General features: G+C 45.6%; 1 protein-coding gene across 3 annotated transcripts in view; it reads right to left on the bottom strand.

The window, feature by feature from the left end:
• LOC126522757 (uncharacterized) overlaps window positions 1–27,017 on the bottom strand; it is a 68,310-nt gene that overhangs the window by 20,771 nt on the left and 20,522 nt on the right. For 2 of the 3 annotated variants that reach the window (XM_050171548.3, XM_050171546.3), the window contains exons 9-18: window positions 25,917–26,121; window positions 23,659–23,950; window positions 22,884–22,967; window positions 21,704–21,802; window positions 19,064–19,148; window positions 16,768–16,869; window positions 15,201–15,308; window positions 11,753–12,712; window positions 1,840–2,145; window positions 333–421 (exon numbers count right to left, since the gene is read on the bottom strand). In XM_050171548.3, coding sequence (XP_050027505.1) covers window positions 333–421; window positions 1,840–2,145; window positions 11,753–12,712; window positions 15,201–15,308; window positions 16,768–16,869; window positions 19,064–19,148; window positions 21,704–21,802; window positions 22,884–22,967; window positions 23,659–23,950; window positions 25,917–26,121 — 2,330 coding nt within the window. The remainder of the gene's footprint in view (window positions 1–332; window positions 422–1,839; window positions 2,146–11,752; window positions 12,713–15,200; window positions 15,309–16,767; window positions 16,870–19,063; window positions 19,149–21,703; window positions 21,803–22,883; window positions 22,968–23,658; window positions 23,951–25,916; window positions 26,122–27,017) is intronic. The other variant, XM_050171549.3, reaches the window with a different exon arrangement.

The raw sequence follows: 27,017 nt of genomic DNA, 5'->3' as shown, positions 1-27,017 counted from the left end.
TGATCTAAACATGGTTCAATGGATACTGAGCATGACAAATGCCTCCAATACCCTGCATTTGGATAGAAGTTCTGTGGGTAAAAAAAAAGATAACTTGAACTGGTGGCCAAGAACATTGTTCCAAGGCACAGTTAGAATCCAAAGTTCGTGGAGTGTTGGGTATGACAAGAAGCTAAATATATTCCGCAGCTTGATGTTTGGATTATATAGGCAAACAACATAGTGTTGCACAATTTTATTGGCTACAGTTGCCAACTCAAATGAAATTCAACATTTTCATAGATCTCGCAATCTGTAAATTTTTGATGCCAACTGTACAATTACAAACCCACCTGTATCTTTCCTTTGCCAGCTTTGCATCTCCTAATAAGCATTCCTTGGTGAGACTTGTGGGGTTGGCAGACTGCTCCTCAACCTGGGCCTGTCAATGAATGTCCACTTAAAACAGGTCACATATCACTTGGTACCATTGACATTTATTTTCCCCACAAACACCTTATGGTATTGTTTTTGGTTGAATGTTATATTCAATATAGACGGAAAAAGAAAGGGAGAAGATGATTCTGCTGTTTTGTGTGACAAGACAGTCAAACTGTGCCAGAATGAGAAGATGCAAATGAGAATAGTAAAGCTATATGAGTGTGTGTAAGATAAGGAGCACCATAGTGCGCTTGATTACAATTTTGATGTACGGTACACCATTTGTTGTACTGGAACATGAACTGCTCCCTTACATGAAATTCATGAGCAAGAGTCCTCCATATCTTGCATCTGTGCTTCCATTGTAATGTTCATTTTCCATCTATCAATGATCGAAACAAATTTAAAGGCCAAGATTGTGGAAAGACCCATGAAATTGTCCAGAAGCAAGGTTTCCAGCAAGAATTCTGGCATTCCAGTGTCTAATTTCATTTTGTTACCACATTATTTCATTACATCATTCCACATAGCTTTACTTCTCACTTTGTTTCTTTTCTTCCTTAACTATGCTTACCTCTGTTTAGTAGATTCACTTCAACCTATAGGTTTGTTTTACAGACATTGTCAACTACACATCATTGATACACCCCCACCAGTCCCAAACTAAGGAGAAGTCAGCTTAAGTGAAAGCCAGTCTTGTCACGCTGTCAAATGTCCGAGATCACCAGGGACATATGAATAGTGATTTTTGAAGCCAAATTGAGCATGAATAGAACAATGATTACACTCGATTGAACACGAATAATGATGACACCAAGTTTAATATGAATAGAAAATGATGACAATGAGCCCAGTACAAGCTGAACTATAATGGCACCGACTTGCATCAGACAGATTCCGAATAACAACCAAATATGATTTAGAACATTTCAAGTTTTGTCATTTCACAAGGGTGGATTTACATTCCTGGTCCACTGACTTGCAATTTCACAATTACGTTTTGTTTCAAGTTCATTCATCAACCATCCCAACGTCAGTGCAAATTATTTCAAAAATTAGTCAAGAAGAAACTATTATTTGCAATTTCGAATAGCAGTTATTCAATTCAAGGCTGAAGCTAACTGCAGTCTAAGTTGTTTGCATTAACCCAACCCTTCCTATGCTCTTTTTAACTATAGCAGCATGCACTCTGTGCCCCTCCTCAACTTATGGCATGGCCGCCGATATTATGAACATGCTTACCATGCTGCAGGCCCGAGTTCGATTCCTCAGAGAGGTTAGATATGCAGTCATCATATTGAGGCCAAATGGACAACCAAATTGGGGTAAGGTAGCCAAAGAAATGCTCTCACGTTTAAAGTCTTTTAGCTATGGCACGCCCAGAAAATCAAGAATTCAGGCAAGCGCTCTTCTACTCACAGTGTAAGTAGGTCTTGTGGCTTCATTCCGGAGACTCTCGCGCCTGCACACCTCGTTCTTGAGGTCGGTCAGTGTTGTGGCCAGGTTGTTAAGCACAGATGTGATGTCAGCATCTGGCTGGTTCTCGCCGAGGTCTGCCGAGATGCGCCGCAGGCAACCGGCACGATCTTTCCTTCGCAGGGAAGCTGTCTGCTCCAGCATACCGTCAAGCCGATGCAGCACCTCCTGCCACTGGGTCGAGCTTGGCACATTGCTGGGTTCACCCATGCGGTTGAGCAGGTCTTCGTGCTGCTGTTGCATGGTTACCTGGGTGCAGGAAAAGAAAACGTTGCTGCAATCATTGCTTAATCAACCTACAAATTCTTAAAGTGAAGCTTTTTGTTTGCCCCCTACTTTGCCATTTCTGGCTGCTGTCTTGTTGAGTATACAACTTGGGTCGCTAGGTATATGCCTGAACATACAACTTGAGTCACTGGGTGTGTGTAACTGTGATACAAGGCGTACAGAAGACCTGAATGTATTTATATATGTGTCGCACATCTCTGCGCACACACCTCTCACCACCATTCTTACCTCGACAAGCATCATACACTGCCTTTGTTCTCATAACATAAACAGCGAACAGCTATAGGCAACGAGGCTATCGTCATGTCATCTGCTACTGCTGCAACATTATTAACTCAAACGAAATTCGTATCAGATTACCACACAGGGTTGGATGCACATGGTTTTTTTTTTTCTCAAAGAAAAAAAAAAGAAATACACACACACACACACACACACACACACACACGCGCGCGCGCGCGCACTTACACATGAGGAGTGTGCAAATATTCGAAAAGTTCGAATAATATCGAATAAAATAGTTTAAATATTCGTAATATGAAATATTCGTTTAAATATTCGGTTGGATACGAATATTCGAATCAAATCGAATATATAGCAGCTGCGCGGGACCAAACACGGCTCTTGCCATTTGTTTCTATTTTATTTGAGAATACTGCGGCGATTGTGTGCTGAATTTTGCGATTATATTGTATAGCTAGCGAGATTTTCCCTGTAAAGCACACTTAGCCACTAAACGGCTACGCTATGCGGAAAAGCCAGCCTCTCAGTAGCGACGGGCACTGGTTTGCGAACAGCGAGGGCGCCATTTTTTTTTCTTTTTTTTTGCAGCGCCACCCCCAACTCTGACCTTATTGATTGACAGCAAGTGCGATGAGTGAAGCCTGGCACAGCTTAACATGCTCCCGATTTTACGGACATTTGATGCGGTATAATAAGGCACAGGCTGGCGCAAGGCAGCTAGTGGGAATTACTAAATTTTTTAAGTTAACATGAGCGAATAGAGAATGCTTTAATATAACTGCTTACTAGTCTAGTCTATTAATATTGATAATGTAATTGCAATGTTCCAAGGTAACAAGTTAACCCAACTTGCTAAATAATGCATGTGCATATCATTATTCAATATTTGAAGATAAGTATTTGTATACGATTTGTATTGAAAATTTTGATATTAGCACACCCCTAATATATATTATTCACACACATATGGACCATAAAAAATTCGTAAATGTTTTACTTTTTCAGTTCTAAGCACCTTTCATCTTTCAAATAATACTACCATGAAGAAAGAGAAGAAAGAGTAATTTTATACTGGCGCTGCGACTGTAAGGGTGCAACCATCAAGTTATGACTGTACTTGAAGCCAATTAGTTTACGCTAGCAAATAAAAAATCACATCCACAGAAGAACCTGCGCTAGGAGCAACAAAGGCAGGCTTTTGGTGCAGACTAGAAAGTTAATAAGTACGCTACCCTTTGTAAATTTTTAATTAAGCTGCATCTACATCAAAGGCGTCTGGGGACAAAAACAACAAAGTGATAATTATAATGAATAGATAAAACAAGACCTTGCCCACATTAACAGTACACCCAGCTGCAATAAACTGTACATGTTGTTGTAATCGCACCGCTGGCACGAGTTGTTGGGGTCTCGGTGCTGACGCCCGTTATTGCCAATGGGTCGCAAGCCCCAAGGGTAGCGTTGGCCTGGCGGCCCGGGGCACTGGAAGCATCCGAAGGTCCCGGCAAAGCAAGAGAAGACTGGTAACAGAACAACTTGTTTATTCTAACATAGCAAAAGAGCGGCCGGTCAGGTCGACCGGAGTGGAGAGACGGGAGAGCACGTAACTCAACAGTACAAATCGGAGCCTCTCTCTTGGCGTCCGGGGGCAGCTGCTCTTATACTCTCGGCGTCGCGGTCCAAAAGGGAAGGTCACGGGATGAAGGTCACGGGATGAAGGTCACGGGACGGCGGAGCATGAGCCCACGACGGCGCGCACGGTCGAGCCGAGAGACCTGCTGAACCGAGTGCAGTGACGCATCGCCAACCCGCCCACACGACGGCGCGAACGGTTGAGCCGAGAGACCTCCAGGCTCCTCATTCGGGGAACTCCGCTCCCCGGCTGCCGCGCTTTGACAAGCGAGGGCACACACACACACACGCACACACGAAGACACGTGGCACTGAAACACGCCTGGACACGCTTGGCGGGCAGGCGTTGCGGCGGCGTCGAATGGGCCAAAATGTCCGCCGCTTTGAACAAAGCCCCGGCGTCCGTTGCATCCGCGCCGGCATTACCGCGCGTTGTAGGCGAAACGTAACAGACCGCCCCGCCGGGGGAAGGAGATCCCGATGGTCAGGGGACTGCATCCGCTGTCCGGAGGGATGTCGCTCGATGATGCTCATAACCGTAGTCGGGCGTCCTTTGGCGTTTCTTGAGCGCAGCGCACAGAGAAGGCCTCGTTCTCACGTTCAGGTGCACACAGGACACTGCAAAGTGACTTCGGGAGAGTTGACATTTTTGTTCTCGTTTCCGGCAAGCGTTAGAACCACGCCTGAAAGTCAACCGCTCAGTCAGCAAGCACGGCACAACCCTCACTAAGCCCTGCCAGGCTCTTTCCCCTTTTATACTGCTGCCTAGTTCCTTACAGTAGTTTAGCAGCACTCAGAACGCGTCCACAAATCGGAAAAATTGCACTAAAAAGCACATCATCACTTTGAAACACTACACAAAAGCAATAAGTTAAAAAAAATCCTGCCTCAGGAAGAAAAACATCAGTAACAAGCAATTTTGAGGCTGATTCCCACGTTAGGGGCTTCGACTTAAGCCATCGGCGTTACCGTTGAGACTCCCCTTTTTGTAACGCACCTCAAAGGAATATTGTTGCAAAGCGAGGCTCCAGCGCAGGAGGCGGCCATTTTTGGGAGAGATGGTCTGCAGCCATTGGAGAGGGCAGTGATCCGTCTCAATGATAAACCTCGAGCCAGCTAGGTAACATGACAATTTCTGAACGGCCCACAGGATACACGCACACTCTTTCTCGGTGGCGCTATACGCCTGCTCACGACTGGTCAGCTTACGACTAGCATACAGGACGGGATGTTCTACTTCTCCATTTTCCCGTTGGCACAGTACAACGCCCATGCCTCGCTCACCAGCATCACACTGAACAACGAACCCTTTTGTGTAGTCGGGCGATCGTAGCACAGGCTGGCTTGTTAGGGCGCTCTTTAGGGTGCTAAAAGCTCTTTCCTTCGTCTCATCCCAGACGACTGTTTGCGGCTCTGTCTTTCTTAGAGCATCCGTCAAGGGAGCCGCGATATCAGAGTACCTGGGGATGTACCTCTGATAGTAGCCGGCGACACCTAAGAACGACCGAATATCGGTCTTCGTGCGCGGTTGCGGGAAGTCTCGCACAGCGGCCACCTTTATTTCAGAGGGGCGGCGACGACCCCGACCAATCACGTGTCCGAGGTAGACAACCTCGGCCTGTGCTAACTGGCACTTGGGAGCCTTGACTGTCAAGCCCGCATCGCGCAGGCGGGTTAGCACTGCCCGCAAGTGCGCCATATGCTCAGGCCAGGATGCGGAGAATATCGCTACGTCGTCTAGATACGGTAAAGCGAATTCTTGCTGTCCCCGCAACACTTTATCCATGAGGCTTGAAAAGCAGTATGGCGCGTTCTTCAAACCAAAACTCAAAACTTTAGGACGGAATGTCCCCATTGGTGAAATGAACGCCGCATACCTACTAGCCTCTTCTGTAAGTGGAACCTGCCAATAACCCCTGACAAGATCTAGGGTGGAAATAAACTGAGCGCTACTCACTCTCTCAAGGCGCTCCTCGATGTTAGGGATCGGATAAATTTGATCCTTAGTGATGGAATTAAGCCTGCGGTAGTCGACGCAAGGACGAGGTTCCTTGCCCGGTACCTCAACTAAAATCAAAGGGGAGGTATAATCACTCTCACCCGCTTCAATAACACCGAGCTGTAGCATTTTCGTTACCTCAGCCTCCATAATATCGCTCTGGCGGGGTGACACCCGGTACGCCTTGGATCGTACTGGCTCTGGGGAGGTAAGTTCTATGTCATGAGTAAGGACAGAAGTCCTACCAGGCCTCTCAGAGAACAGACCTTGAAACTCTTGTAAGAGCTGGTGTAGTTCGGTTTTCTGCTCAGGCGACAGCGATGCTTTACTTATTAAGTCACTAATGACTTGATCGGTGTCTTTCCTGTTCGTCACTGAGCCTAGTCCCGGAAGCTCGATCGGAAGCTCTTCTAACTTTCCCGCATCGGGAATTTCCTCTCCAGTATCTGGTGCCTTTAACGCTACAGGCTCAATTTTATCCCGTTCGGGCGTGCTCCGAATACCAGCTTGCTGCGCCTCTGACCCTTTTTCATCGTTCAACAACGTCGGTCCCGCATCTACCGCCTTTGCAGCGAGCTCCCGAACCTTCGATCTGGTTAAGGCCTGAACGCTAGCCTCACCAAACAAAAGCCCCTTCTCGCGCAGGAGGTGATCGGACCTGTTCGAAAATAGGTACGGGTACTGGGGGGGCAGCATAGATGACACTGCGGCCTCCGTCTCAAGTGCTCCGAAAGGTCCTTCAATAAGCACTTTTGCTACCGGCAGACACACGCTATGAGCTTCCACTGCTTGCTTGATCCATGCGCACTCGCCCGTGAACATATCGGGTTCTACGTAAGAGGGGTGAACGACATCCATCGTAGCTGCGGTATCGCGAAGCACTCGGCACTCTTTCCCGTTCACGAGGAGGTCTCGCATGTAAGGCTCGAGAAGCTTCATGTTCTCGTCAGTGCTGCCTAATGAAAAAAACACGACTTTTGGTTTTGTTTCTGGGCACTGCGCCGAAAAGTGTCCCGGCTTCTGGCACGTATAACACACGCGCACTTGCCTCATCTCGAACCGCTTTCTGCGTTCGGCTTCGGCTGCCGCCGTCTCCTCACGTTCGGTCGGACACTGCGCCGAAAAGTGACCCGGCTTCTGGCACGTATAACACACGCGCGCTTGCCTCGTCTCGAACCGCTTTCTGCGTTCGGCTTCGGTTGCCGCCGTCTCCTTACGTTCGGTCGGAGTGCTTTCACTCGCATCCGAACTACGTGTGTCCCCCTTTGCTCTCATGGGCGTGAACTTTGGCCTCTCAAACTTGGAGCCAAATTCACCCTTTTGACCGTCCTTAGCTCCACGAGCCCGACGCGTCACAAACTCCTCGGCTAACTCAGCGGCTCTAGCCACCGTACTAACGTCTGGCCTATCCAAGACCCAGTACCGCACGTTCTCAGGTAACCGACTATAAAACTGTTCTAGCCCGAAACACTGCAGAACTTTCTCGTGGTCACCAAACGCTTTCTCTTCTTTGAGCCACTCCTGCATGTTTGACATAAGCCTGTACGCAAACTCTGTATATGACTCACTTTTGCCTTTCTCATTTTCCCGAAACTTCCGACGGAACGCCTCCGCTGACAGCCGGTACTTTTTTAGCAGACTCGATTTCACTTTGTCGAAATCCTCTGCCTCCTCTCTCTCCAAGCGAGCGACTACGTCGGCCGCCTCGCCGGGTAGCAAAGTGAGCAAGCGCTGTGGCCACGTTTCCCGAGAGAACCCCTGCTTCTCGCACGTTCGCTCAAAGTTAACCAGGAACAAACCAATGTCCTCTCCAAGCTTAAACAGCCGCATCAGGTCAGTCATTTTGAACAATACTCGTTCTCCTGCACCGTGTGCCTGACTTCCATTACGAGCGCGTTCCATCTCTAACTCGAGACGCTTCATTTCCAAAGCGTGTTGACGGTCGCGCTCTTCTTTTTCTTTCTCTTTTTGTTCTTTAAGTTCGCGCTCATCTTTCTCTTTCTGTTCTTTAAGTTCGCGCTCCTGTTTCTCTTTTTGCTCCTCCCTCTCCTCAATGGTCTCAAGGCATTCCGACAGCTCGTCATCCTCAGCTTCTAACTCAAGAATAGCCCTTAGCAGTTCTGGTTTTCTGAGTTTGTCTGAGACATCCAGACCCAACTCTCTCGCAAGCTCCAGCAATTTCGGTTTGCGCAACGACTTCAAATCCATGGCTGCTCTGAATGCTGCTTTCTCTACTGCCTACTATTGTCTTGCCGCAAACTAACCCGGCAGCAACGACAACCCCAATTACCAGCTCTGTTTCTAACACTAACAAAAGCCTGGCAAAACTCAGAAGAAGAAAGTCCCGCACTCACCAAACCTCGCAGCCAAGAATTCAGCGCAGTCGTTCCGCTGCAGGCAACCAGTCATCACACAGGGCTCGTTGCACTGCTCCCGGATGGTCGTTGAGCTGCTCAGCATACAGTCAACCGCATCTCTTCGCTGCTGGCCTCCGTTGTCGCGATCCCACCGCTGGCAACCAGATGTTGTAATCGCACCGCTGGCACGAGTTGTTGGGGTCTCGGTGCTGACGCCCGTTATTGCCAATGGGTCGCAAGCCCCAAGGGTAGCGTTGGCCTGGCGGCCCGGGGCACTGGAAGCATCCGAAGGTCCCGGCAAAGCAAGAGAAGACTGGTAACAGAACAACTTGTTTATTCTAACATAGCAAAAGAGCGGCCGGTCAGGTCGACCGGAGTGGAGAGACGGGAGAGCACGTAACTCAACAGTACAAATCGGAGCCTCTCTCTTGGCGTCCGGGGGCAGCTGCTCTTATACTCTCGGCGTCGCGGTCCAAAAGGGAAGGTCACGGGATGAAGGTCACGGGATGAAGGTCACGGGACGGCGGAGCATGAGCCCACGACGGCGCGCACGGTCGAGCCGAGAGACCTGCTGAACCGAGTGCAGTGACGCATCGCCAACCCGCCCACACGACGGCGCGAACGGTTGAGCCGAGAGACCTCCAGGCTCCTCATTCGGGGAACTCCGCTCCCCGGCTGCCGCGCTTTGACAAGCGAGGGCACACACACACACACGCACACACGAAGACACGTGGCACTGAAACACGCCTGGACACGCTTGGCGGGCAGGCGTTGCGGCGGCGTCGAATGGGCCAAAATGTCCGCCGCTTTGAACAAAGCCCCGGCGTCCGTTGCATCCGCGCCGGCATTACCGCGCGTTGTAGGCGAAACGTAACAATGTATTTACCTACGATAAGCTGCTAAGCAAAGGGTGTTAACTACAGGTAGACAGTCACATGATAAAGAGTGTACTTGCATAAGGCCACTTACATTTTAATCAGAAAGCATTACTTGCCCTCTTACGCAAAAATCTGTCGTAGTCGACAGCGTGACTGAATTATGGCACCAAAAATGGCCGACAATGCAAAGAGTAAAAACGTCAAAAAGAAAAAAAATATGCTCAGGTTATAGTTAAATTTCTCAGGGAGGTTCCTTTAAACAAAGCAAATGAATGACTCTGAAAAGAAAATTTGGTGAATTTGAGCTGGGTGGGAATTGAACCCGGGCTTACGGGCTGCAAGACAAGCACGCTTACCCGACGCCACGGTGGCTCCACGGTTCTTTGGGACTAAAGATGTGCCTAGTGTGTGCGTCATTGTACACGTCACGTCGCACAGCATCTGGCTGACTAAAGGTGTGCCCTAGTGCACGCGTCATTGAGCAAGTGACAGCACAGCCAATGGGGAGAAAGAGGCACCACGTCATGAGTGTATAAAATGAGTGTGTAAAATAAGCATCATTATCCAACTGAATGCCACTGAGCAGTACCTTGAGTTATTAACTCCTCGCGGGCAAGCAAGTGAGTTGAGACACTTGGCACATTTTGATTTGGCCTTACTGAGGAGCGGCTAGAATGCAGGCAAGAGGTTGTGTGGATAAGGAACATGTGGGGAAAAGAATAAATAAATTCACCAGAGGGACTATTACGCTGTTGCATTCCCACACATAAGCATTCTCACACGTAAGTGTCTCTGCCAAATTTCTTTTTGTGAGAGAGAGGTAAAGCAAATAATTTAAAAAAAACATTATGCAGATGTGATGCACATCTTAGAATCTATGTGAAGCAGTTAATTAAATATAAAACTAAATGTGGCCATGCCTTATGAATGTCCTTATTTACATCCTATGTAATGTAATTTTATGCAACATTTATGTTCTAAAGTTTAAAGTTTGTGTTTAATATTCTACCAGCGTACAAATCAGGTGATAGAAAGCTACGCACTAATTACAGACCAATATCTTTAAACTACAAACTCAGGTAAAATGTTAGAGCATATTATTTATAAAGACATCATAGAATTCCTGTAAAAAAAACTTTATATGAGCATGTAAGTGGGCTGCTGTGCTATGAGACCAAGGTTCATTCCCCCGATGAGATATTTAGTTATTATTTTCTGTGCGAGTAACATGGCAAGCCAGGACGGCCATGGCCAGCAATTATTGAGAGGGTTCATAAAGACTTCGCTTTAAAATATTGTTTTGCACATTCCTCTCCAGGGGAATGGACGAAGAATTCTTTCACGACTTATTATAAGGTAATTATCCGACTGTGTACGTGTGACAAGGCGAAGAAAAGATTAGACAGATAGAAAACAATGTAAATGTCCATGTACAGAAGTCTCTTTACCGTAAAATACAAGACTTAAGGGCACTGTACAGTCAATGACAGTTTTTTTTTTGTAATGCCTAATTTTTTCGACAAACCTGATAATTCGAATGGCTTCGTGGCACCGCCACATACTGCACAGAGCCAATGCATAAAGGCGTCTGAAACTTTGGACACAGAAACCCTTTGCCATCTGACTTTTTAAGAAGTTTTGCCGTGACGGCAGGTTGGAAATGGCATTAATGGAAGCCATCACTACCGCCAGTTTGATTATGTCGCAGCCTCAAACCAGCACTCATGAACGCCGATCCGCTGGCAGCTGTAGTAGTTTCGTGCTGTCAGTAGGCTTATCTGCTTCGACATTTGCAATCTGGCTTCCTGCTGTTTGGTGCAGCGTGCTTCAATTAAAGGATTCGCTGCTGCTGGCAATGGCGTTGACTCCACTTTCGTCAGTCTGACTGATGGTGTCGACACATGGAAACTACGACAAGCATAACGCCAGTTCCAAAAAAAAGTCAGCTTTGCCACATTATACCGGTGTTACACCACCATGCATATGCAATCTATTGCGGTAAAGCATACCATGAGTGCCGAGGGGCCAGCGTCATGGGACATAAGATTGCGTTCCTTAATTATACATGTATGCACCTGCCATCTCCTGTCATGGTACGAGTACCGAAACGCCTAATAAGTGTACTGGCCGGTGCTTCAAGCTATTTCGGTTATGTCTATGGTTATTTGTGCCCTTGGGGGGCTAAAGGCATGAATTTGTTTTCTTGAAGTGCTTGATTTTTCTGATGTTCTTGTAGTCTCTACGGAGCTCTATAATTTGGACGTTGGCTGCACACGTGCATTTTGCAATACACTTGTGGTCACCATAAGAGACCTTGCGATTAATTTGTGTTAACCATGCGGCACCATTATACCAGCCTCATCGGTTGGTTTTGACAACAATTGCCCTACATTATTTTTAGCCAGGAAACAGTCCACAACATCTATCACAACATAGCATGTTCAGAAAGATCCACTTACCTGCATAGATTTCAGCTCGGTCGAGACTGGCTGCACAATTTTCGAGACCTGTTCGATGCCTCTTTCGTGACACGATTCCAACCTCGCAAACATGCCGCTTGTGTCCATCTGGATAAGTTCGTCCTTCAGGCTCTGCAGCTCTCGAAGCGCCGTGCTCTGGTTCAGCCTGATCTCGGCAAACCCGTCAGACAAAGCCGAGCCGTTAAAGGCATCTTCATCATCCCGGCAGCACTGTGCCACCGAATGACCGCTGCTGGATGCGGCTAGAGCGTTCTGCCGGGACGGCCCGACTTTGTTCAGCAAATTCAGCATCTCCTGCTTTGTGGCGGCGTGGTACTCTGCGAATGCCTCCACGACTTTTTGGGTTGCATTGGCCACTTCCGACTGCGATGCCTTTTTGATCTCCTCAGCATAGAAATCGAGCCGTTCCAACACGCGCCCAACGCCTTCTCTGATGTCGGATAGGTCCGGAGCGGCGGATGCCACTGCGGCAATGTGACCATTTGATGGCAGATATGACGAATTAAATGCTTCGTGAGGCGCAGAGCCAGAGCTCACTTTGCTTGCCAACACCGCTTGTATCTCCTCCAGTGTATCCGTCAACACCCTCTGGTTGGTTTCAAGGCGTTCGAGTGTGTCATTGATGCTGCCAAAATTCTGCGTCCATGTAGTCGTCGTGAACTGGTTGTTGTCCCCTTCAAGCAACCTGTTTGCATTCCTGTCTGAACCCAAGTCGTATCCCTTCACATGAAGGCTGTTGTCGATGCCATGGAGAAAGTGGGAGGTCTGCTCTGCACTCTCGGAGAGTTTCTGCAAGTCCTTCAAGGCCGACGTAGACAGGCTGAGTAACCTGGAGATTCCTTCCTCAGCACGCTCGATACTGTGCACCGAGTCGGCCTTCAGATTTAGCGATGCAAGGACTTCGTGCAGAGCCCCGAGCTTTTCTTGTATGGCAGCAAACTGAAAAAGGAAAACGCAATGCATCAACAATGCAGCACACTGTATCTCTAAACAAATTTTTAAAATTTTTTTTCGCATTGTACACTGTCTGCACATTTATAAAGCTCATTAGCACAAAGGCACTGGCTTCAATAATGAAATCCCCCTTTATCATTTTCGTTTATTATTTGGTATTGAGGCAAAATGCAATGTGACCAATAAGCTAGCCAGAATACAGAATCAAAGTTCTGCCCGCTCATAGAAACAGTTGAATTTAGTGGTGTCTGTCTATCATGCCTGATGAATGAAGACCAAGCTTTGGACAGCACATAGTAATAGGCATGCAAGGCATGTTTGTGCACACTTCATAGCTTGCTGACAGGTTTCTGCATTGCTTTTTGTTTCTACTTTGCCTGCGGGAAAAAGCATAACAAGCACTTTCACGCAAGTGAGGCACACTGTGGCCGTGCAATAAGGGGATTGAGGTTTAGCTTTGCAGTCAGTAGACTATGTCAGCATCGATCAATATGCGATCAGTAAAATTGGGAACCCTTGCCTCGCACATCATGGGTAATCTGACAAGTCTGGGAGAATGAATAAGGCCCACATGTGCCTGCTCATCTGCTGATACAGTTTACGCTCGTTACAAGAGACCTGCATACAACAGACTTTCGATACAACAGACCACATTTCAGTCTTACTTTGTTTTACCTATTTTATTAATGCAACGAAGTTTGCTTTTAACAGACTGCGCTACAACGGACTATCGGCTACAGCAGATGAAATTAGCAGAAATATTTTTCAGAATCGGGCATATATAACATACTTTTGCCATGTCGCCACGGGCTGACAACTGAGTTGCGAGGATCAGCTGGCAATCGTGGCTCAATATCACATGCAAGAGAGAGGAAGGTGGTGCGGAAACGTGCCGTCTTTTTCCGTGCGCGAGGCACCAGGGTAGGCAAGGGAGAGGGGGGTTCTACTTTGGTGGCTGCTGCTTACGGCACGGACGCCGTATCTTGAAAGCGATCTGTGATGCGGACAAAGTGCGCCTAGTGCCAGTAGCTTCGTATGCGCTGCGCTTTCAACGTTTAGTTCACATTGAAGCGAGAGACAGCACGAAGGTCAATTCACTCGCTGCTGTTGCCGCGCTTCATCACTCCAATGTTTTGACAGAGAGTCATGTGTCGTTTGCGTTCGTTGTCTCTGGACATACAGATGCACCTACCACTTGGGTTACCACGATGTGAACAGACCGTGCTGTGCCATCTGTGGCTAGGCGTTGCATTTATGAACTCATATGCTTTCCTTATTGGAATGGCCAATAGCCTCACATGCGACAAATGCAACAGCGATGAGATGCTCGCACATATTATCTGTGTCTGTCCGCGATATAGTGCCCAGAGAGAAGTGATGTGCAGAATACTGGGCCAGTTGGACAATCGTCCACTATAAGAACTCAAAGCTTTAGCTCAGTGCTCCCAAAGAACATCTGCGCTGAAGGCTTTACTCGCGTTATTAAAGTTCCTGCAGTCTATGAGGCTTCATGATAGACTTTAACGCCGGCCTCTACCACTCTATAGTGTTTGCAGTTTGTTTGTGCTCGTCTCTCTTTCTATCTCCCCCTTCCACTCTCTTTCTCTTTTTATCCCCCTTAATCCTTCCCCTGTGCAGGGTAGCCAACTGGAACTACCTCTGGTTAACCTCCCTGCCTTTCTATGCGTCCTTTTCTCTCTCTCTCTTGACAGAGACTTTCCACGATTATCGAGCGAGATAAAATTACTATTGTTACTTCGCACAGCTGTCTACTGATTTGCTTCAGGTGAAACTGCAACTTTTCCTGTTTTTTTTACTTTGGACGTTCGTAACTCACTTTTTACAATAACGTTAGACATCGCAAACAAAGTTTCGGAAGTGAGGTGTTTCGGATATCACGGACTTCGGATAAAACTGACATTTTTTGTCGGATTACCAGGGTCCACTGTAGCGAGAGTTGACGTGTTAATGCATGCTATTAACAAAAAATGTTACATGCTTGCTGTTAATGTGAAGTCACAGTTACACAATGTTAGCAAACGAACACTCACACTTGCAAAGAAAGAAAAGAAATGGAAGCATTTGTGGGTGAGAGTTGCGATAACCTCTGACAACATACTGCAAGTCAGAAGGATGGTGTGTATAGAGAATGTTGAAAATTAAATTAAGCTATGGGGCTTTACGTGCTAAAACCACGATCTAATTATGAGGCACGCCATAGTAGGGGACTCCAGAAATTCGGACCACCTGGGTTTCTTTAACATGCACCTAAATCTAAGTATGCGAGTGTTTTCACATTTAGCCCCATCGAAATGTGGCCGCTGTTGCCAAAGTTCGATCCCGCGACCTCGTGCTTAGCAGCCCAAGACCGCATAGAGAATGTGGCTTTCAGGAACAATACACTATAGTCAGCATTGGAGAATACTAAGAAGTTACATCTATTTGTAAATTGACTAATTCTTGAAGAACACACCTCAGTAGTTGTTTGTGTGGTTAATAAATGAACGTCCTTTTCATTGATCTTTAGCAGAAGCTTCTCTCGTTCTTCAGCCCACTGCTTCTCCTTTTCGCTGACAATCTCCTGCAAACAAGACGCAGATGAAACATTCGACCATATCGCTTCTATGTCATTACAGAGTCGAGCCTGCTTATGACAAACTGCTTTGTAAGGCCAAAAATGTTCACTGTATCAGTAAGCTCATTCTTAAAACTGTTTTGGGATCAACTGAAGATGCCTTCATCTCAATATGGCATTACTCAACAAGGGTCAAACAAAGAGCATTGAAGAATTGCTTCATGCTGACATCTTTCCGTAAATGCATCAGCCGCATATGCCACAAAAATTCTGCACACATGCTGCAGACACATAGCAGATGCAACAAAGAGGACATCACATGCAAGATATTGCATCACATGCAAGATTAGTAGATATTGCATAGTTGGACTTGATTAAATTTCACTTTTTCAAACCCCTCTGCCTTCCACACTTAGATCTCACACATGAAAAGCACCTTATGTGTGCCTTTGTCTAAGATAAGACTACGTAAAATGATGTGTTACTGGAATTTTTTGAAACAGAATGTATGCTCAAGCAGTTTGTTTACACAGTCTCAAATCCTTTATAGAGGCAACAGAGCTTCAATTTTCTTGTGCAAAAGTGCAAATGGTTTATGTAAGTCTTGCATCAGACAGAGCTCTTGCTCACTTCAATGAGTGGTGATTCAAGCAAAATAGGCTTTCCACATAATCCCTGCATTTCATGGAAATATAACGTGGCTGCGATATAACACAAAGGGAAAGCACATTCTGACAGCGTGGAAAACAAGAAAGGAACAAGCATTACGACTGCAATGTGAAGAAACTATTTGTAATGCAGCCATATCCATGCACTTAGGATGAGACCTACAAGCATAGCATAATGGGTGATCAATTACCATGATGCACACCCATGATAAATTACCATTCCATATGCAGGGTCCCACATGTACATAAATCACTCTATCATACTGTCAATCACATTATGTTAAAAAGTTATGGCAAGAGCACAAAGCGCTGCATTGCAGTGCTAGACGGATACACACAAAAGTGTTTGCATAAGGGTTTGTGCGGATACCTGCTGCTATAGTGCACTAAAGCCATTGTACCTACGGTCACTTGACGAGTTTTATTATGGAAGTCAGACACCTCAGAGCCAGAGAGTTGTGCTTTCACCAATCACAGACTAGCCTGCCCTGCTATGAAAAGGTTGGCTTAACTTCAGTGCTTGGTTGCCTAGTGGCCAAGGCTGCCACTGCATTTTGAAGAGCAAAATCGGTTTTAAAAAAAAGTAAGAAGAAGAAGGAGTGAAGTTTTCATTGCACTTGTGGCATGGTACACAATATAACAGAAGGCACTTTCTCAGACCAGTAATTTTGTAAAAATGACTTGCATTGTATTCAAGCAGGTGGGGCATAAAAAAACAGCTACACGAGGTGAATGCGTACACATGCATGCAGAAAAAAAAAAAAGCGATAAAAATATGCTCCTGCCTTGAAGCTCACCTTAAACAATGCCTCTTGCCTCTCGCTTGCGTCTTTGTAGATGTCTGCTGATTCCTTGTATGAGCTCAGCTGTTTCTGCAGGAACTCAATCTCACGGTGAAGCTAATATAACAATTCATAGAAAAAGAAAGAAAAATATACATATTACACACTGATGAACCGGCTACAAAATTAATCTCTGGGCAACAAGCACGAAACAAAATTGCTGCTGTTGAAAACATGCGTTTACAAAGTCTTTATATAATAATAATGAGTTCCTATATATATTTGCACTAGGCTTCCTTTTCATTTTAACAGAACTGTTCCATGTACCAAGTTAAACATACCTTGCAATCCCTTTCAGCAAACCTATTTACAAAACACGGAATGAATTAAGCATACGTGACTGAGAAATTGCAAACAAACATTTGTAGGGCCCTTCTGTAAAGTAATTTCTCTGACAGTCATTGAGAAGAAAGTTGAACCACTCAGCTTTGCTTGTTATAGGTAGACAGGATGCAAAATGGTGACCACAAACAACTGCACTCTTAGTATCTTTTCTTTTTCTTGCAAGTGCTTTCATTTAAGTGCAGGGGTAATTGGGGAGCTCTTGGCATTTGTCTGAGGCTGCAAAGCATTCTATACAGCACTAAAGTTGCTCATACTTTTTCTTACATTATTTACAAAGTTATTCCTTGGAATTTTGAGAATGACAGTCCAGAAACAAATTTCATGAAACGAAACACTGACAGCACATGCCTTTTATGTTAAATTTCCTCAGACTGAAATATTAAAAGTGTGAAACAAAAACAAAAGATCGGCCCATGCAAGAGGCTGTGTTTCTACCAGAAAGCTCGCCTTTGTGCATAGCACTTTGCTTAGATACCACGGTGCTCGCTGTGCCTGTTCTCGGCGTCTCTTCTTTGCAGGTGTAGCAATGGCACGTTCCCTGTGGCACACCAGGCATTGCACCGTTGAGATCAATGTAGCGACTGCGTTCGCGCCCTTTCCATTTGTGCTTCAACGCTGCGGCGCTCGCTGCACATGTTTGCGGCGTCTATTTGCACGTCTAGCACTTGCACTTTCCCTGTGGCACAACAGGCGTCGCACTGTTCAGATCAATGTACCATCTGCGACCGCATCACGCCATTTCAGTTTGGCTGTTTGTAGTTTGTAGCACATTTAATGTGCTACCAAAATGCACATTGCTGCATAGCTTTGCTGTGCTGCTTCTTCAACACACAAAAAAAACAAAAACAAGATGACCAGTTGAAGTGTACTTATGCGACAAGCTACAATCAGACCTCAATATAACAAGCATGGATATACTGAATTGATCTAATGATGTAAATATGTAATTTGGTTGGCCATGCTTTACTTTAATGAGTATTCTACTGCTAGTATAATGAAACTGAAAATGCAAGATCAGTATAATGAAACTGAAAATGCAAGATCAGAGAATAGTGTTTACAGCAATGACAATTTTGGTTTGCTCAGTGATTAAAATATTATTCTGATAGCAAAAAACATCAAACTGAACAAGAGCAACTCAACAGCACATTCTGTAAGCATGTGCATGTTTTGGCCAATAGCTTTGGCTTGGCTGGCTCACAGCTAACAGGAGGCTCACAGCCACACCAATCATACAGTTGCACACTAAGGACAGTACAAAGTGTGTTTGTATTTTAGCCTTGCTAATGTTGCCAAGACATTGATAGGCCATCAAAATCAACAGGGGGCCCTTTGCTCACCCATCGGAGGAGTCAAAGTTGAGCTTTTTTCGCATGGACTCGATCACAATTTTCTTTACGGCCTGTGTGCTTATAGCGAGCATCAGACATAACAAAGCTATTTGCATGTAAGATGAGGCTTCATCATACCGTGGCTCAACTGTACTGCCATTTCTCAAAATACGTTGCTATTGCTTTGAACTTCCACTCTGCGTGCAACTCATAAAATAATGCTTTTTGGACAACTGCTGCATGAAATTTCATAAAAGGGGATAACCACCATTCAATAGCTGCCCTACATTCTCAGGTAATATAAATGCACAATTAATGTCCTTGAACCCACTTTTTCTTGTCAGTGGAGCTTCAGAGGTAATCAGAGTGAAGTATTACACTATACTACCATAATATGTTCTCCAAGATAGTAATGTAACCTGGCACGTGCCAACATTCTGTTGGCATCTTTTGCATCTGTGCAAAGGTTTCTTGGGTTTCATTCGAACTTCATTTGCAGAAACACCATGAACTTGTAAGAGTAAGGAAAAGAAAGTGACGGGTGCGGCAGCAAGTTTTGTTGGACTCTTACTCACATCTTTGATGAGAACTTTGGCACTTTTCAGTTCCTGTTCCAAATCGGCTAGCTTGCTGTCAATGGTATCCTTGGCCTCAAAATCTCTGTTGGATGGAAGCAAGTGTTAGAACCATCTGGCTGAACGAGAGAAATCTTACTGGAGTGCGAGACATCAGGACCAAGCATGGAAGCAACAACATGGGACTTTCTTCCTGTTTGTTTAAATGTTTTTCCAGGTGAATAAACAATAACAATAAGACACTGCTTGGATAATGTAACGATTCTATTACAATACTATTCCATTTCATGCTTGATCAGTGGTCTAAGCGGCACTCCACCGATGTTATCACCAGGAGCAGGTGGTGAACAGTGGATAATGAGAAAGGAACAGAATTGAGCAAAAGCAAATTTTTACGTCACACTGGCCCTAAACTTCGTGATACCTAATGTATTTAGTACTTTGTCAGATTGCCAACAAGACTTTCAACAAGATTTAAGTTGCACAGTAGTAAAAATTTATGAGTTACGAAGTGCTAATGCTCTCCAAGAAACCGCATCTTTTTGCCATAGCCTTGATGCAATGACTAAGTATACTGGCTTTATGTTTGACATGTGCAAAGTAAATCTGATACAAGGAACATTACAGGATATGAAAGATATTTATAACTAATACTAAAACAAGAAAGGAAAAGGCTGTACTGTGCAATTAATAACAAACTGACGCTATTGTGACAGCACTGGGATGCATTTGCGTCACATAAACAAACATGCATGTTTGCTTTTGGGGTAGTTTGGTTCCTTTCTGCACAAAAAGCCATGCAGTGAAACCCAAAAGCCTTTAAAGGTAATCTGCAAAGTGAGTGTCACGGATGTCCATGTCTGAGCACACATGTTAAATGCACTATAATAGGCCTGCCCGACAGTGTTAAAAGCCAGTGTGCCTTGTAAGGTTTGAGGTTAACGTGTTAACCATGTGCAGATGTTAGAGGTGCCGAGCAGCAATGTGCAAATATTTGTGTTTCAACTTCAAATCAAATATAACCATAGCTGTATAATTAAAGACTTTAGAATAGTAAATGACATTTAAAGAGGCCCTGAGCCACTTTTTATCAAAGTATCAAAGTCGAGAAACGCATTTGAAGTTAGATTATTTCAGAAAAACCTTGCTCCAAGAAGTTCTTCAATGCGTTCAGCAGAAGTGGCGATTTTTGCGATCAAACATATCGTTCATGGTGCTCCCGCTTCTTCTTTAATGATTTGCACTGCGAAGGCTGTGGCGGAGCGGGGTGAGCCCACAACGCTCCGCCTACTGAATGTCACGGTGGCATGCAGTTCAAATTTGGTTTTGAATGCTCCCGAAGACGCCCCTATTTCTGACTTTGGCGCCTATGACACGCTAAATGCGGCTGTTCTCAGCGAGCCACAGTGCGCTCAGCCAGTCGTTGGGTGCACTGTGGCTGAGGGCACTCGTCGCAGCACCTTGCAGCGGCTGTGGTATCGACGCTACCTCGCAGACCGTAGCTACATGCAACTGCAGCGTTTCTGCATGACAGCTCTAGAGTGCACGCTCGTGCTCACACACTCCTGTCTGGCTGTGATACGCGGTGCGGACCGGCTTTGTCCTGAACAAGCTTCACCGGCGGGTAGTAGTCACATCCAACTTGCGCATTTTGAAGTACAAGTTGGCACATGCAAGGTGTCTCATGAGAAACGATCAGGAGCGAGTGCATGTTGGCGAGCATGCGTGTAGTTTGACCTTAAGTTTTGCTTGGCTTGAGGCTAGTTGAGTGTTCAAAACTAGTTGAAATTAGTGAGACCTGACGGCTACGACACCAATAGGCAGGGTGGCCACAGTTTAATTCCTATGCGGGTGGCTGTGGCTGAGCGTGAGCAGACGATAGTCGGCTTCTTCTGGAAGTACATAATTATTACCGAAATTCAAAAGCAGGTTTTCGCTTATTTCAGCCTGTTTATTAAACTGTGTCAATAAGTGTACACAGTAAGAGTAGGAAGAGTACACAGTAAGAGTAGGAAGAGTAGGAATTGATGTCAGCTATTGGCCAATAACAGCTGCATATGGGAATCTGCTATATTACGAAATAAAGCGCCCAGAAGTGTGGGGAGCAGGCTTCTGTTGAAAAGAGAGCATTTGAGAGAAAGGTGACTTCGTGCTCTGCTTGCGAGCTCCACGAGCCACGTACGACTGCAAAATTTGGCGGAGATGTTAACAGCAGCGTATGCTATCCGCATACTGTTTTTCACCAAGCCTGAGAGGTGGTGCAGGGCCTCTTTAAACAGGTATCTCTGCGAACATGCCTTCATGTCCATGTGGCTATGTTGTAAAGCTGCCGTGCAGCACTAACATTGAGACAAATCAAGTTGTTTTTTCCCCTTTGTTGTCATTAAAACGCTCGGCGAGTACCACCAATTTCACCACTGAAGCTGCTATCTGGTTTATTTCATCGACATATGACGTTCTATATTTTATTCAACACGAAATTTCCGAATGTGCAGACATGCAGTATAGAGTTATGTGCTAGTGCATTCTCTGTTTTATGTTACATACAAGCTTCAAAGGTATTAAAATGTACACGGCACCTAGCAAGTGCACAGGAATGATATAAATGGGTGCTCAAAATGTTCACAGCAATTACCCCACCTCAGAAGGGCTTGCTCTCTCTTAGCAAGCTGCAGTTGCAGCTCTCTTGCAAACAAATCTGCTTTCTTTCGATGCTGAATCTCTTCGACCAGCTCAGCCCTGTCGGCCACCGAAAAGAAAAATGAAGGACCCTCTGAGCACCCTGTATCTCACACAGGAACTCAACATGCCGAGTCTGGCATAGTATAATTGTGACATATTCAGGCACATATTTACTTTCTTTCAGGCACATACAAACTTTCATGGGCAACTGCTGCAGAGCTGCTCAGTTTACATTGCCTAGCTTTAACTAGTGCTTCAGCCCTACCAGTTCTAGAAAATCAAACGCTAGGTGAAAGCAAAAACAATTGAGTATACGGGTCTAAGCTTAAGCAGTGGTCAAAGCACATCATCCTTTACTGTGATCAAATCAATATCGGCAACTTCTTTCTGGACAAAGTCGCCAGGTCATGGCCCAAAAAACTCCACTTCTAGTTAAAGTCGCCAAGCAACGATGACTATAATGACGACAACTTGCTTACAATTTTTAAAAAATTTGTTCCTACACGTCTTCATTATCATTTTTAAAACTATAGCTTTATACCTTAAGTGGTGGCGAGGCAACAGTCGGAGCTTGAAAATTGAAAGTAACTCCACATTTTAAAAAACGGTATTGGATCTCAACACTGTGTGTTGCATAGAAAAGTAGCTTTGATGTACCCAGATGACTAAAGCTTTTCAGTATGTCTTTAAAAGTAACAATGAACAGACATGAGTATATCTTCCCAGGGATAAAACAGGAGTGAAGCACTGAACTTAGCCAAAGTCCCTCGAGGAATCTTACAAAGGCATTTCGCTGGCTATTCATATCCCTAAAAAATGTAGCCAGGACTCTGAAAAAGCAAAGGTGTTCTTATGGTGTCTGAAACACCCTAAATTTAGGAACTGTCTCACTAAGTCACCCATCACTGGATAAAACAGAACTACCGCAATGAGTAATTTTACCCATACGATCTTGCGGAGCAGCTGATATGGCATGCACCCATGTTACACCACATCTCATGCATTTCAAACATGCACGGTTAGTAGAGCTTTGCTGGGACGAATGGAATTGCAAGATTCATTGACCATAATGTCTGAGGTCGCACTGCAAGGTGGCAAGGCATGGCAAGGCCTGTGTGTTGCGTGTACAACTGCTTACCGTGCTGAGCTGACCTCCCTCTGAAGCGTGGTGACCAGGTCTCCTACGTCAGATGTTGGAGCTGCCGTCAGCTCAACAACATGCCTGTCAAAAATCAAAACAGTTGCTGGGATAAATGTGGATGCTGAACGATCTCATACAGACTGCAAGAGAGTGAGTATCAGGCCACTGTCAGGCTTCACAATAGAGAGGAGATAGAAAAGAGACAGTGCTTGCATGGGAATACGTACCTGCCAACCTGTCAACATTAACATTCGTAAACATACAATGGAAATGACAATTTGAGGGTGAGGCGGGAAAGCATGCAATTTTTTGGGCCTTGCGCACACAACTTTTCTGGGGCACATATGTATTTTATTAGCAATGAGTTACCTTTAGATGCAGACATCAGCGACAGCAAATTTGGAATGGCAGAGACTGACAAGCGACACATTCTTTTTAGATCACAGTGACCTTTTCAGCGACCTTGCTGTTGGCAATTCGGTTTGCATGAGCTGGTCTGAAGCAGGTACCCTTCCGACATATGGCTTCTCATGCTGCCACAAGAGGGCGATACAGCAGCCATTATAATTTCTTTCTTATACATATTCCCCCCCCCCCCCCCCCCCCCGCCCCCTTTTTTTTTCATCTTGCACCGCCCTACCTTTCAATGCCTCTACAATGATTTCGTGAAGCACCGTCCCCATTCATGCGCACATCCAGCACGATAGAGCTTCGACAATATGCTTAGCAGCTGAATGACGCAGCCAATGAGCTACAACGGAAGCCTGCGCACCTTGTCGTCACTTCCTGTCTGTCTGCAACAGAGCTTTTTGTCGACCGACTTGAGTCGCTTGATCTCTTGCGGACAATTTGTGAGCCTCCATTCGTGCCACCTGGATCATCGAGAGGCCTCGGTGAAGCACTGTCTGGCCGACCGTTGCTGTCCTTTAGGAGGCTGGGTCGCCTGGAACCACCAATGACGAGTGGACTTGCCCTTGATGGCGGTGCCGATGATGAAGAGGAACTCCAAGAACTGCGGAGCCGATTTTTGCTCAACCGGGGAGGCCTCTGTGGCGTACTAACATCTGCAAAACCAAGAGCCCATCATAAACGACGTCATCATCACCATTAGCCTATTTAAGCAGGTCAATGGACTTTTCCAGCAACCTCCAGTTAACCAAGCCACGCAGCAATAAGGAAGCCAAGCCTTAGCCACGCAGCAATAACAAAGGCAAGCCATAGCCATGCAGCGATAACGAAACCAAAACTTCTAGCCCAAATTTCTGACTGAAATTTTCGTTTGGATTCGCATATAGTACAAGTCAAAAATTTGGGACGCTAATAATAGGAAAAAAACTTCGTATTATACACGGGTTTTCACGGTAATTTGGCTGAAAAAATATAAATGCAATACCAGACACAAAATAAGAACACCAAGAAGCTATGCGCTTCTTAGTAATTGTTTATCAATAATGAGCGTCAAATTTGTAAGTTTCAATAAGCACTTGTTCTAATGCAAACATCAAAACTGTGGCATATAAAAGTGGTCTTTTAACGATGCTTTGGGAAGGCTGAAGTCAAAATAATAGCATGTAAAACTGCTCTAATGGCACCTAAGTGAGCTCTGATAGTGGAAGAGATTGAAGTGCGTAAACAAGTCATGCTGATACCAAAAGTTGTTGCATCACTGTGAAAGCATCAATGAGACTTGCAAGTAAGGAGAGAAAGAATGTGAGCTCTCTCTGCTTTGAGAACATCAACATTTCGAAACAATTCAACAAATGCTTTCCTGCACTCATGAAGGGCACACTGGACCTCACAAATTCATAATACCAACAGTACGCACTGAGGTTGTCCTTTATCATGTGTTTGCAAGGGACTTCCCAATTTGAATATCCATGGCTATGTCTACTACTTCAGTCCTCATGGGCTGCAACTCGCACTTCTCAATGCACAACCCAGCGCGGCACCATCGAACAGCATATCTCAACATAAGCATGTCAGACTGATAGCAATAGACACATCAACATGTTAATAAGGGACATATCTGTACGGCAAGCGTGTAGTACTTCAGTGTTGGCACTTAAATGCATGTAGACTACACCAACCCTTGTTATCTCTAATATCTTACGCAGCTCCCACATCACTTGGTATCTATGCAACAAACATTTAATAAACATAATTCACATGTACTGTGTGGGCAAATGCTTTGCATGAACATACCCTCCTCCCTTATTGTATGGAATCTGCAAACTTTCTTTTTATTGCGAAAGCAATACTGCTCGCACTTTCGGCCCATCGGTCGTCGTGGCGCCTCCTTACACAGCTGTGCGTCACGTGACCGTGTGATGTCACGCCAGACCGAGAGACGGGGCCACAGCTCGTGGCATCGATGGTGGAGGCGAAGCCTTGCGCGCCGCTGCTGGGGCGCTACCGAGAGAGGGTGCTCGCTGGTGTGACGTCACGCCAGACCGAGAGACGGGGCCCCAGCTCGCGGCTGCTGCGGCGCTACCGAGAGAGGGCGCTCGCTGGTGTGACGTCACGCTAGGAGGATAAATGGGGCTACAGCTCGGCTCCTCGCAGTGGTCGGCGCGCTGCCTTGCGCTATGTCGGATGATGTACAGCCATAAGTTTAACAAAGGGCAACCATGTCCACACCATCAGCCGAACCATGGCGCAGCCAAGGGAATTGCTTTTGCAATATTCCATGCTTAACCAAGCTAAGCCTTCAGCCAATTTTTTATGCTTATCACAACCATACGAAGCAATGTTGCACGACTAGCCTACAAGTCAGCTGAACGACAAGCAAAGCCATAAATAGTAGAAAATAGTAGAAATAGAAAATAGTAGGGTTGCAACACCTAGAGGGCAGCAGGATGACTATAGTGCCAGATTTCCCTCTAGTGACTTTGGTAGAAAACTCTGGTTGCTGCCCTGCATTACGAATTTCACATAGCTTTGTTCAGGCAGATACAGTTTCACTGTTTTGGTGAAGCCCGTTACTGCAAAACCACAGCGGCAGCACTGCAAAGGTAGTGCGGCACTCCTTACCATCTGTGTGCGGTTGGTGTTGCTCGATTGACGGCTTGCGTTGAGGGCTAGTAGACGACTTGCGTGGTGCTGCTGTTGGAGGGGAGTTACTCGGAAAGCTTGCCTTTGCAGCCTCGTCTGCGTTTACGGGGACGCTTGGATTCCTTTCCCAAATTTCCTCAGTTCCGTGAAGTGTGTCTATACGTCCTAATGTGCCTTCCATCACCTGATGAGGAAAGCAGCAAGAAAAAATTTCAGTGACAACGATTTCGGGGTAAATGTAAGAGAAATGTGTTAGCATTATGTCACATTTCTTTGAGGTCTTGGATCCATGACTTAGGCTGTGCGCACCACATTGCAAAGATTTGTTCAAAAGGTCACTAGACACACATCCTGCCTCTTCAAGGAGCGAAGTGCGACTGACAGTGGTCCGGAGCAGCGAAGCATCAGTCACACTATTTATACATACTGTAAGAGAACAGGAACAACACCCATTCACTGAGTCGGTCGTTCTATTCTTCCCTTTTTTTTTGTCTTTCTCGCACTCCCAGCACCAGCGCCCGAGCTCCATTGTCACTTTTTGTCATTATAATATACATATGCTTATTCATTGCACTTGCAGTGAAAAACTTGTTTAAATTGCGAATTTCGTTACTTTGAGGTTTTAAAGCTTTAGCAGTTAGAACAACTTTACAAATTTTCACAGCATTCGTGGTGGATAGTATCTTATTAGCAAACGCATAAAAAATTGCAAGGTCAGGCAATAATAGACGGTTATGAGCGCCAGTGCATGTGGTGCGGATAGCACTGAGATCCATGCATTGATGCGGCTCACGGCATCCCGAGAGTTGCATTTGTTGCGTCACATGGCGCCGTATATCTTGGACATTATGGTTGACCGTGCCTAGTGCCCGCAACCCGCGCCCACAAATTAAAAACAAAGGTGTAAAAAGATACAAATATTCATTGTGAGCAAAATTACAAAAGAGAGACAGTTTTGCCATAAAGGCGGAGCATTGATGGTGATAGCAAAGAGCCAACTACACGAAGTAAGGTTCATAGTTTTATTGGCATCATGCGTGCTCAGGCAAACCATCAGCAGATCTCACTCGATGACCAAGA

Source organism: Dermacentor andersoni, chromosome 6, assembly GCF_023375885.2.
Source record: "Dermacentor andersoni chromosome 6, qqDerAnde1_hic_scaffold, whole genome shotgun sequence".
Taxonomy (NCBI): Eukaryota; Metazoa; Arthropoda; class Arachnida; order Ixodida; family Ixodidae; genus Dermacentor; species Dermacentor andersoni.
The sequence above is the reverse complement of the archived record's forward strand: the minus strand, read 5'-3'. Positions and strand labels throughout refer to the sequence as shown.